Below are 12,766 nucleotides of genomic sequence, written 5' to 3'. Positions count from 1 at the left end.
GCGAAAGGGAGAGCGCGCGAGCGAAAGGGAGAGCGCGCGAGCGAAAGAGAAAAACAGAGAGAGAGAAAGAAAGAAAGAAAGAGAGAGAAAAAAGAAAGAGAGAAAGAGAGAAAAAAAGACAGGAAAAGAGAGAGAGAGGAAAAAGACAGAGAGAGAGAGGGGGTGGGGGTGGTGGGGTAGGTGGGAATGAGACATAAAGAGTGAGAAGCCAATACATTGGAAATGACTGTCAATGAAATTTTAAGATGTTGTGATGATTGGGAGAAATGTAGTCATGGGAAAACAGACTACCTCTTCATTCGGTACATCAGGATTCCTGTCCTGGAATTCCAAAGCCGCGCGTGCAGAATTCCTCCTTAGTGTAGTGCCCCGGGACTCATCAGTGATGCTCTGAATCTGGGAAGTGAGGGGTGGGTGAGTAGCATATGCAAGTAACCACAAACTATTAGTCAGCTTTACTAATAGTAATTAGTAACCAAAAATTTCAGTTTACCTTGAAATGTATCATTGCATACTCCCTGTCCCACAGAATGCTCACAGAAACTTGACGAAGGTTCTATGGAAGACGAGGAGTGTTCCTCCGACAAATGGGAGCAGAACAATGATACCAGGCCTCCTGGTGTATTTCTCAGTGGCCAGTGAGCAGCACGCACATCTCACTTTGCATGGCATGTGAACTGAGTGCCAGGTTAAAAGAAAACCTTAAATGACGGTGTACCGAGGCCAACTGTTCTTCTAGCAAATGCACAGCTGCACAAAACAAAACAGTGTGGAAGATATGGCAACAGATGGGACTGTGGCCATATTTCTGGTGTTCTGCTTTACAATCCACAGAATCTCTGCAATATTTATCAATAATTATTTACATCCCCACAAGCAGCAACAAAGATAGAGAATGGATCATCTTTCTTAAAAACAAAAGCCTTTTAACATCAGTTCACATCATGGAAATTTAATTGACATTTACTTGAATACCAGATTTTTTAGTGCTATTGTCAATAAGAGGTATGTTAGCCCCTTGCATCAATCCATTGTCAATACAGCTTAAAATGATGGTGTCAAAGTCTTTCAGATGTTACACAGGATGTGTCTATTGTGGAGCAATTGCCTTTTTCTGTGCATTTAAACATCAAGTACCAATACACAACCGGGTTGGCTGAAAGTATATTAAACCACGTACCTTGTATACAACACAGCTTCATTATAACTTGACCCACGCTCATAACAAACAGTACCATTCCTTAAATAGATCCTGTATGATCTTTGAGCACGTGTTTTGTGAATAGATTCACATGTCCTCAAGTTGAGTGCTCATGCTACTGTGGCTATATACTCACCTGAAGCCTGCAGGAGCTAAACACAACTCACATATAGGAGTGGCTATATCTGGGCAGGAGCTGGGAGACTCAGCCTCATCAGACCCAGGTTTGAAATAAAGACATGGACGTAAAAGTGATAAGTCAGTCAGAACTGGCAGGAGAATGGATGAAGCTGGGAATAGGTGTCCAAATTCAGGTAGTTACAAACAATCACATTTGCAGATAAGACTCTGTAATTTTACCTTATGCATATTAATCTGATAGATCAGGTTTTCTAAATATCCGTAGATGAACGTTGCTGGGGCTCGACAAAGTGCAGATGGTCTGTTTTGTCAGATTACCACCCAGAAGAGGAAAGGTTACCCCTTTGTAACCAGAAAATTTAATGTGGTTCCAAAAAATACTATTATAGACTTAAAACGTGCACATAAATTGCATTCCTCACAAATATCTTTGCAATCAATTAAGTTAGTTATTTTTAAAGTGAAGTCACTTGTAAAACAAGAAACGTAGCAGCCAATTAGTACACCAACTCCCAAAAATCCAGATAACCGGACTCCTAGCAGTGTTGTTTAAGGGATACATATTGGTCAGGATAATCCCCTAACCCCTACTCTTCTTAACCTAATACCACAGGATCTTTTGCATCCACTTTAAACAGAGACCCTGCCTGTTTACGGTCTCATCAGAAAGACAGTGCCTGGGACAGGATTAGTACAGTGAGCTAAATCCAGATTTAGTAAATTGCATTTCTGATCAGCAACATATATGGACATTGTCCTGGATATGGGATTTTGTTACATTCATGCACATGATGCACGTGAATGTGTACACTTGTTGGTAAAAACCAAGAGTGTTCCTGTATTTCCTTTTGACCATTGTAATGGCTTTACTTCCTTGGTCGCTGAAGAGTGGTGCACAACGTAAACGTTACATTTCATACGCAAATCAGGTATAATTTACACAATTTGCAAGTGTGCACCTGGCAGCTATAAAATGACTTGCACTTTTGTTATATTGTGAAAGTTTCTATAAAACACACTGTGTTTCAGTGAGCCACATGGTGGCTCAAGGGTTAGCACTGCTGCCTCACAGTGCCCGGGTTCGATTCCACCCTCGGGCGACTGTTTGTGTGAAGTTTGCACATTCTCCCCGCGTCTGCGTGGGTTTCCTCTGGGTGCTCTGGTTTCTTCCCACAGTCCAAAGATGTGCAGGTTAGGTGGATTGGCCATGCTAAATTGCCCATAGTGTTCAGGATGTGTAGATTAGGTGGGTAATAGGGGATGGGTCTGGGTGGGATGCTCTCGGAGGGTCGGTGTGGACTTGTTGGGCCGAAGGGCCTGTTTTTACACTGTAGGGACTCTTAAAAAAAAATTTTACATAGAGAGTGTAAAATGATGAGGTTGAAAGTGGGTGTGGAAGTTAGTGACATGGGGGAGCAATACAAGGGCTCACAATGCTGGCGGGACTGAGATTCGAGAAATTGAGGCTATAAGGCAATCATCTAATCTGTGTCACACTGGCCGACAAAATGAATTGTGCAGTGAAGGCAGAGGCCATAAGTTTTAATTGTATCGTTATTGTGATTATTCCACTACTTTTTTTGTTACATAAAAGACAGTTATGATTCGCATCTGTAGGGAAGATGTTAAAGGAAATAAATCCACTCACTTTAAGGGTACTGCTCTGGTCCTGGAGCCAAAACAGATGGGCACTGAGCAGCTTGTTAAGTTTCTGTGACTAAATAGCAATGCAACCTGAAGACTTTTGCCTCTGCTTACTTAGGAAACATTCTCTGGACAGGTTTCAGGAACAGATACCATTTCAATATCACAATAAAAGCAGATTTAACATGCTGCATATTTCTACCTGCATACATTTTAGTTATCTATTGACACACCTCAGTTTGTAACTAATGCAAGTTGTTCTAGAAAAAAAAACAAATCCACAGACATTTCTGCAGTCCCTCATTACTGTTGCGTTAGCAGCTATGACAAATTATTCAAAAGCAATCTGTTCAATCTTTGAAGCTATCAAAAGCAGATGCTCATTTCTGCAGCTTTTTGTTTAGAAAGGAGGTATATGACACAGCCTGATCATTTTTACTTGCACATTTAATTATTCATCCATATTTCAAAGTGATCTCACCTAGAACCAGATTAAAAAAAAAATCAAAAATCACAAACTTCCAGCTTCAAGATAAAAGACTGTTCATTGGCCCTTGAAGGAGCTCAACAATGACGTGCCTTAAACTTAAATTTAGAAATAGCCCTATGATAAGTTCATATCTAATCATCATCTTTAACCATTGCAGGGATTTGTTCCCTTGCCATCCCGTCCCCATAATCTATACATTTCTTTAATCAGCAGCTGGCCAGATGAGCAGCTCCTCTGTCTGGTCTTCTGAGCAACTGTTGTCTATCTTGGAAGTGAATTATCTCCCCAGTTGTACATAATAACGTGGCAAAGAGTAATTTTTCTAAGTTCACCATAAAATTATTCCCAAGTGGAGACAGTCATTGGAATTTCATTGTTATTTGGTCTTGGAAACAAACAGTTGATTGCTCATGCGTTTTGGCTCCAGGTAGCATTTTAAAAATGATTAATTAATCTCCTTCAATGAAAAAAAGTGGTTATGATTAGCACCTACAGATTATGTATTGGAATAATTACAATGTACAGAGGCAATGAAAATATTTATGGTCAGCCTTTTTGGCTAAGAACACAGACTTTGGGAGGGAGGTGAGGACTTTTCTTGGTACCAATAAATTAATTTGTAGGTGATCACCATCTCGGAGTGTACCTGAGCAACCAGCAATTTGGAAGAGGAGTCAATGTTCATGGGACAGAGCTATGAGCAATACCAGTGAGGGCCACACTGGAAGAGAAACCTGAAGCCTTGCCTCTGGTAGTCAGCCTAGCTTTTCTGGTTTGATACAACAGTGTTGATGTAAAGTAACTTTTATAGTTATAGTGTAAACAATGGTGATCCATTGTGTTCTGCCAAACTTGCATCAATTTGTTGTACTCTCAATCTCACAGCCAGAAGGTTTTGAAAAGGCTCTCCCCTCAGAGATTGCAGCACGTGATCGGAGACAGGGGTCATCTTCCATGTGAAAGGCTAAACGGAGGCTCCAAACAACCTCTTAGGTGGATGCTAAAAAGATTCAATGGCACTACTTGAAGAGGAGAAGTTCTCCCTATAGTGTCCTGTCCAATATTTCTCTTACAGTCAACATATCGTGGGAGAATTTAGCTCGTCGTTTAATATGGGATCTTGCTGTGGCTAAACTAGGTGCCACATTTGCCCATCATAATGGGAATACATTTAAAGGTATTTAATTTACTGGAAAGTGTTTTGGAAACTGTGAAAATAGAAAATAGAAAACATGCTATTACAGTACAAGATGGTCCTTGCTTTTTAATGATTGTGATGGTGTGTCCCACTCCTGTTCATTTGGATTAACAGTTTGGGCCCTTGACTGATACCACAAACTAATGGCTTTAGCACAGTCTGGGACAAGGCAAGCACATCATGATCAAGTGCCACCAGTCTTTACCAAGTAAAGGCTTTCTAATACTAAACGGACTTAGGCTAAACATTGAAAGCGGGTATTCATATATGTTGACGAGTCCAGCAACACCCATTACAGGCACCTTCACAAAAAACTGGTTGAACTTCATGGATAGTTGGGGACTGCCAATGGAGGGGAAGTTGTGTTTTCTTCTGTAGGAAAAAAATTCTCACCAATGGAGATGGGACAGCATCTAGCTTCTTTTATTGAGGCCCAAGGTACAAGTTCAAGCCCATGCTGACCTCCCAGCTTACAAATACTCCTTCAGCATCTAAACCAATGCCAGCAAATCTTCATCCCTTACCTTGGGACTGCACCCAAAAACCTTAGACTGAGACTTCACATGCAACATGCTATCATGTTGCGTGATGGATAGATCTCTGCAAACCAGAGACATCATGAAATTTATTGCATGACCTCAATTCACTTTCCATTGTGAAAAGGCAGTGAAGCAGGGAATATTGGGCCAGACGGTGGACTGTAGAACATGAGTAGGCAATTAAAGCCATTAGTCAGTTGCAGTGAATAACTAACTCTGTGACTGTTGGGCTTTTGTTCCCATTCTGTCAGAACAGAGCTGTTCTTATAATTTTAACTACCTCTACCATGGCATTAAGCCACAGCTGGTTGTGAAAAGGTGACCTAAACTTGGACAACTCACACTCATACAGTTTTCATCCAACCCCAACCATTTATTTAGCCCCAGAGTACGAGCAATGCCCTCTCAGTAAACTGAGGTTAAAGGTTGTCATTACCCAGTGAAGGCTTCAGACACACAAATCAGCAGCTCACTGGGTCTACAATCATGAAGCCATGTTTCAAAGCAGCTACACAAATCTCACCAAAAATAAAAACAAATAAGTCAAATTCCTGCCTAATGTCTTCAAACAATGGCACGACTCAATTGCCTGATTTGTTCCCCACAAACATTTACTAATAATTATAGGCAGCAACTCTTTGGGCCCAGTCAGCACAGCTAAAGCTTTGTTGTAGCAATATTCCAGTGGAATTGCTTCCAAATTGTTGTGATTGTAATGAGGTCAGCCAGGTGGACCTCATAATATAGGAGTTCCCTGATTGAGGCTGTTAATCTGGTCCAATCAGGGAGCTCTGGCTGACATAAGAACAGGAGTGTCAGACATCCTGTTCATTCCAAGAACTAATCTGAGGAAGCTGGATCAGTGTCAAGGACTCTCCACATGTAAATAAATGGTGATCTGGTGAAGGAATACCCACCTCTGTGGAGTTATTTCATAAACCTCTCCATTTTTTGCTGCAGCATGTTCATCCCAGTATTCTGCATTGATGCTATCAGACTGTGTACTATCATAGCAAACTCAAGAAGAAACTATGCAAAACCTTTCAAAATAACAGGCGACGAGCAGTATAGCAAATTCTATTTAACGTTTTCATGAATAAAATTGAAATGTTAAAAAAAAAAACTCTTGTTGGTAAAACAGTGTGCAATTCTTTGGCAAATGTGAACAAAATTGAAACCAAAACATGCTTACCTCTCGTTCTCGCTCATTTTTCGAGAGCTGCATCTGTTTCAACATCTGTGATCTTTGCTCCATCACTAAAGTTCGCTCATATGTGAAGGCTGAAATATCATTGTCAAGCTGGGAATAAAAGGAAAAAAAAAAAGAGGCAAAGCCCCTGAAAGTAAATAACACAGCTCTTTGTGTTGGACTTTGCCCTGGAACCTAAACATATTAGTTGCACATTAAATTACAACGAGCAGGTGCATGATCCATGCTTTTCCTCTGAGTGGAACAGGTTTTGGACTGAATGAAATTATATTTTTTTAAAAATTAAACAGCTGGGAGTGAAATGATTCCTCTGGTGGGAGCATCCAAAACAAGAGGGAAAGGCTTGAAAGATGGAGCCAGGTCTTTCAGGAGAGATGCAAGAAAGCACTTGCGCACTAAATTTAGTGACAATTTGGAAATTTGGAAATCTTTCCGAAGTGGGGGGGAAAAAAAAATCAAGTGGACGCTGTGTCAGCTGAGATTGTCAAGCTGATTTCTTTTATAATGCAAAGGTCATCAAGAATTTTGAAGGAAAGGCACAAGTAAATAAGAATTGAGGTTACAGATCAGCTGTGGTGTAACTGAATGGCGAAACAGGATTAAGCCACTGAACTACATTCTCATACTCGCACAGGTAGGCTGTGTTTTTGGCAACTTTCAGCACTTTTTCAGACAACCCTAGTAGCTGGCTGAAACAAGATCTGCCTTCTCCATGCAGGGAGGGGGTCCCCAGTGCCCATTTATAGGGCAAATCATCACAACTGGCTGAGCATCCTGCAACAGCTGGCAACGGAAAGGTTTTTTCTTAAAAATAATTTTTATTCACTGGTTGGATGTCAGCTGTCTGAGAAGGAGGCAGCACCTCATTCAGATTATTTAGGTGGGGTGGGGCTTCAAAGTTTTGATTTTGAGTTTGCCCTGGGGTCTTTGGGCTCTGAAATGTCCCTTTGGGCCTGAAACCCGCAGCCAGAGAATTTCTACTTCCCTCCACCAGATGGCGTTCCAATACATATGGACCACAACTTCATGATTTGTTACCAATCAACATGATTGTACAAATGAAAATGACATACGGCAGGGACACCTCTACAGGCCGGAGCGGTTTCAGTGTTCGCTGAATGTTCCCTGACTCTATTTGGCTTGCATCATAAAACAAGCGGGAAAACATAGGAGCAGGCCTCCAAATCTGTTCTGACCTTCAAAGAGATCACACAAGTCAATTACCGATCCAGGGGCCAGAAGGCCATTTCCATTCTAACAGGGCTGCTCTTACCATTTCCACCACCTCGACCTCAGCATCAAGGCGAAGTTGATACAGGAACAACTGCAAGTCTTTCTTCATCTGGATGCTGTTGTCATCTATCTGGGCGACGGTGAAGATGCGCATCTTGCACTTCTTCCAAACCTGCAACAGATCCACTTTGCAAAATAAGCCATCTCAGTCATTAACGTGTCCCGGCATTTATCTAGTGCTTTTGACCTAGTAAACACTCCACGGTGCTTCGCAGTCCTGCAATCAGATAAACCAAAACGCAAGTGCACATGAAATATTACAGGGGACGAGCAAAGGCTTGGTCAAAGAGATAGATATTAGAAGAAAAATGGTCGAGAGGTGAGAGGAAAGTATTCCGGAGTTTTGGGGGCTGAGCAACCAAAACCTATGCCACCAATAGTAGAGCAATTAAAATTGAGGATACTCAACAGGCCAGAATCAGAGGAAAACAGATATCACAGAGGAGCGTGAGGCTGCAGGGGATTACAGAGATAGGGAGTGGTGAGGGCATAGAGGGATTTGAAAAACAAGAATGAGAATCTTAAAAAAACATCAAGCTGCTTGACCAGAAACCAATGAAGGGAGCCAGCACAAAAGGTGATAAGTAAATTGGGCCTAATGCAAGTTAAGTCACAGGCAGCAGCGTTTTGGGCCAAGAAGGGGGGAGGTGGGCAGATTTAGGAGGGAATTCCAGAGTTTAGGCCCCCAGGCAGCTGACAGAGGGGTGAAGACTAACTGGAATCCTCAAATTGGAACAATTAGAGGAACATCGACATTTCAGAAGGTTTGTAGGGCTGGAGATGGTAACGGAGAAAGGAAGGGGTGAGTCTCAAACAGCAACAATCTAAAATCCAGGAGTTGTCCGAAAGGGCACCGAACGTAAATCAGTGAGCAGAGAGTTTGAATGAGCTGTAGTTCAAAGGATGCAACATGGGAACAGTAATGAGCAGAGCATTGCAATTGTCCAATTTGGAGACGTCAAAAGCCACGGGTGACTAAGGCTACTCTTCTAGCACCAAAGAAGGAAAAATAAAAGTTGAACATCCAGTCACATGGTTGACCCTCTTTTAAACAGGTACAAAGTTTACCTTGTGTTGGCTGAGGAGAAATGGTAGCAACATCAGCAATCCCCCATCATGGACAATCCACCAGATATCAATGGTGCCTCCAGAAAAGCGCTCCTGATTTGTTGGGAAGGAATCTATATTCTTGGTCACCAGCAGCGCTTGGTGAGCGGCTGTTGTCTCACGTACCATGTCTGGAACGAAACAGAATTTCTACATTAACTATTATACCTCTGCCTTTTCCCGCTGGAAGGAAGGACTATTTATACTTGAGCGAAGAGGAGACCCATAGAAAGGACCTCTCCCTCACTCCATCGCTGGACCCAATGACCGGCTGAACGTGTCCCTATATCACCCAGGCCAAGTTACATCCCCAGTCCCAACACAAAGGGTAGAAGGGACAGAGATTACCTTCCATGTCCCTTAGTGCATTAGGGAAGGTGGTGGGATGGCAAGGAGAAAAGATAATGAAACCCAAACAGTTGGAGCAAGGCAAAGGAAGATGCGAAAGACTGAGTGCAATCCCTCATGCACGAGCAGCATCTATCCCCGCATGCATTAGGTCTAAGAAGGGATCTAACCTGGCCAAATAAAAACCAAAAGAACTGCAGATGCTGTAAAGTAGAAACAAACAGAAATTGCTGGAAAAGCTCAGCAGGCCTGACAGCATGTGTGGAGAGAAATCAGAGTTAATGTTTCGGGTCCAGTGGCCCTTCCTCAGAACACTGTCAATATCTGCAGAACGTGTTCTGTCCTGATTACCCACCGTTACCCAAGTTCATTATTTCCAGTTTTTGGATGTCAAGTTTGATGAAAGACGAATGACATGAAACACCAACATGGATTCCCTCTCGTTGCCTGACCCAAATCTTCCCAGCACTTTGTGTTTTAATTTCAGATGCCCATTATCTGCATATTTCACTTTAGTTTTAGGACTCCCACTGGAGACTGTGAAATTGTGATAGGGAATAAAGAAATTTTGGGGGAGGTAGTGAATTTTGTGGAGCATGCAAGAGCAGGAAACTTGGTGTAGCGGGTGACCTAGTTAGGCTGGATGAGAGGTTTTCATTTCCCGACCGTTTCCTGGTGGGTTGAGGTGCACGGATAATGTTTGTGGTATGTCATGGCCTCTCACTGCCCTGTGATGGGTTTATGCTCATCATACACTAGCAACAGCATGAAGGGAGGCGATGGTATCAACGTTGCACTGTTAATCCAGAGACCCAGATAAAGTTCTGGGGACCCGGGTTTGAATACCGCCACGGCACATGGTGAAATTTGAATTCAATTTTTTAAAAAAATCCGGAATTAAGAGTTTAATGATGACCATGAATCAATTGTCAATTGTTGGAAAAACCCATCTGGTTCACTAATGTGCTCCAGGGAAGGAAACTGCTATCCTTACCTGGTCTGGCCTATACGTGACTCCAGACCCACGCAATAGCGTAGAATCTGTTTGAACTCTCTCTCAGGTGAGTAATAGGGATAGTGTGGAAGATCAGTCATGATCTTATTAAATGGTGCAGCAGGTTCAAACGGTCAACGAATCTACTGCAGGTCTCTTTCTCTAGCTCCTTGACAGCATTTAACAGTGAGCTGAGATCACCACCTGCTGTTTGCTAATGGAAGTGGAAAGATCCAGAGGCGGAAAAAAAGTACCGTCTTTTAAAAATCAGGGATCAATGAATTTGTTTAGAACTGCCAACAACTTATGCAACAATAAAACGATAAATTGGTTTACATGAAGATAAAATGCAAGATTTAAAATCGATTAACTCTCCATAAAAGAAACATGCCTAACATGTTTCCAAGATGAAGAATTACATTTCAAAGCATATAGTGTGGATTAACAGCAAACAAATCTTCCTCTTGTTTTTAAATATCCAACATGTAGACACTCATGTCCCCATTAAGGCATGACTATCCTACATAATGACCTAAAATAACTGGATGTTTAACTAGAGCAAAGTATTGTCAAAATTATTACATAGTTTCAAGACAAAACAAAGTCTACTCCAACAGCAACCCATCATTGAGTTAAACGTTCACTCTCTGTGTCACAAGTGCACTGTGCCTGCATTATGTACCATTCTACAAGACGTACTGTAGTAATCTGTCAAGGGACCTTCAATATGACTCTACAATTCCTTTTGACCTCCACCACCTCAAAAGGACTAAAACAGTTCCTGGATTTGATTACCACTGCCTGGAAGTCTCACACTATTTTCTCAGTCAGGTGGATATCATTATTCTCACTCCAAACTGCTGGGACTCCCCACTTTACAGTGCCATCACCACGGGACTTGTAGGTCCAAAATGATCCATCATCAGCTTTGAGGGATAGGCCAAATACGTGCCAGGCTTGCCAACATCCCACAACTTAATTAGAAAGAAACAACTAACATCTGGATGCTGTCCTTCGAATCATAGACGTCTTTCTATTGCTCTACTTGGAGATCAGAAGTACATGGGACAGACTAGGGGCTGTGAGTGGGATTGACACAGGCTGCTTTCAGCACAGTCAATCCACTTCCCCCAACTATAGTTCCTATTGTCAGCTTTCCTTTCTCCCTGGCGTATTATCATCCATCCCTTTGTCTACTTAGCTGTCGTTCTCTCTCTCTCTCTGGGCTCCGCCTATTCTCTCAGTCCTTCCTTTCATCCCACCCCAACCATTTGCCTTCAGCATACATGATACCTTTTCCTAGCTACTATCAGTTCCGAAGAACGGACTTGAAATGTTAGTTGTTGCTCTCGCCACAGATGCTGCCAGACCTGCTGAGTTTCTCCAGCAATTTCTGATTTCGTGTTGACAATTCATTGGTGTGGTCTCCTCCTTTCAGTGGCTTAGTGCCATCACGATCCATGGTGTACACAACTTGGACGGCTTCACTTGCATTTTCAAATGTGACTTTACTCCCACAAGCCTAATATAGGAACAGAAGAAAGCCATTCACTCCTTGAACTCACCATATGGGAGCAGCAATTAGGCTCCTCATGTCTGCTCCACCATTCAATCAGATCATGGCTGATCTGTATTTCAAATCCAGTCTAGCCACTCAGCATCTTCCTTAATATGTTCTTCCTAAAAAAATCTATTAAATATAGTCTTGACCCCACACGTCTACAGCCTTGGAGGGAGAATTCCACATTTCCCTGACACTTTAGGTGAAAAAAAGTGTTTTCTCGTCTCCCTCTTAAATGCTTTTGGATTGTCTAAAGCCAACAGCTTCTCTGCAACCACTCTCCCAAATCTCTTGAATATTTTAAAGCACCTCAATCTGCTCACCCCTAAACTGGAGAACAAATCAGGAATCCTGGTGGATTCTGAAAATGCACAACTCAAATTAGATCTGGCACCCCTGGGACTAATCACATGGAGATTCAGCGAATAACTGAGCAATGTAATACTGACCGACAAAGTTCTTCCAGCCTGTTGGACCGTCTGTTTGCCTCCATAACTCTGGCCACGCCACCAGCACAGTGTTGTGCTTCATTCCTCCCAGGCCAGATGATTGGATCAAGTGCGAGACCCCGTCTCGCCGGTTGGATGATACCACTACGTGGCAGAAACCTTTCGTCTTCTCCAGCCCCATCAAGGTCTTGATGTTCTGTCAAAGCAAACAACACAGGACACATCCTTTACTTTTATTCATTCACGGGATGAGGGCATCACTGGCTAGGCAGCATTTATTGCCCATCCCTAATTGCAGTTCAGAGTCAACCACATTGCTGTGGGTCTGGAGTCACATGTAGGCCAGACCAGGTAAGGATGGCAGTTTGAATCAGAGATAGTAGGAACTGCAGATGCTGGAGAATCCGAGACAACAAGGTGCAGGGCTGGATGAACTCAGCAGGCCAAGCAGCATCATAGGAGCAGAGAGGCTGACGTTTCGGGCCTAGACCCTTCATCAGAAAAGGGGGAGGGGAAGGGGGTTTTGAAATAAATAGGGAGTGGGAGGCGGATAGAAGAGGGATAGAGGAGAGGATAGGTGGAGAGGAAACA

General features: G+C 42.6%; 1 protein-coding gene across 5 annotated transcripts in view; it reads right to left on the bottom strand.

Annotated features, from left to right (window-relative positions):
• Positions 1-12,766, bottom strand: part of LOC109916988 (solute carrier family 12 member 7-like) — a 221,865-nt gene that overhangs the window by 19,653 nt on the left and 189,446 nt on the right. For 4 of the 5 annotated variants that reach the window (XM_048607652.1, XM_048607659.1, XM_048607677.1 and 1 more), the window contains exons 18-22: positions 12,176-12,371; positions 8,785-8,954; positions 7,697-7,828; positions 6,406-6,513; positions 292-396 (exon numbers count right to left, since the gene is read on the bottom strand). In XM_048607652.1, the coding sequence (XP_048463609.1) occupies positions 292-396; positions 6,406-6,513; positions 7,697-7,828; positions 8,785-8,954; positions 12,176-12,371 (711 nt within the window). The remainder of the gene's footprint in view (positions 1-291; positions 397-6,405; positions 6,514-7,696; positions 7,829-8,784; positions 8,955-12,175; positions 12,372-12,766) is intronic. The other variant, XM_048607663.1, reaches the window with a different exon arrangement.

This window comes from Rhincodon typus, chromosome 2, assembly GCF_021869965.1.
Source record: "Rhincodon typus isolate 14 chromosome 2, sRhiTyp1.1, whole genome shotgun sequence".
NCBI classification, from domain to species: domain Eukaryota; kingdom Metazoa; phylum Chordata; class Chondrichthyes; order Orectolobiformes; family Rhincodontidae; genus Rhincodon; species Rhincodon typus.
The sequence above is the reverse complement of the archived record's forward strand: the minus strand, read 5'-3'. Positions and strand labels throughout refer to the sequence as shown.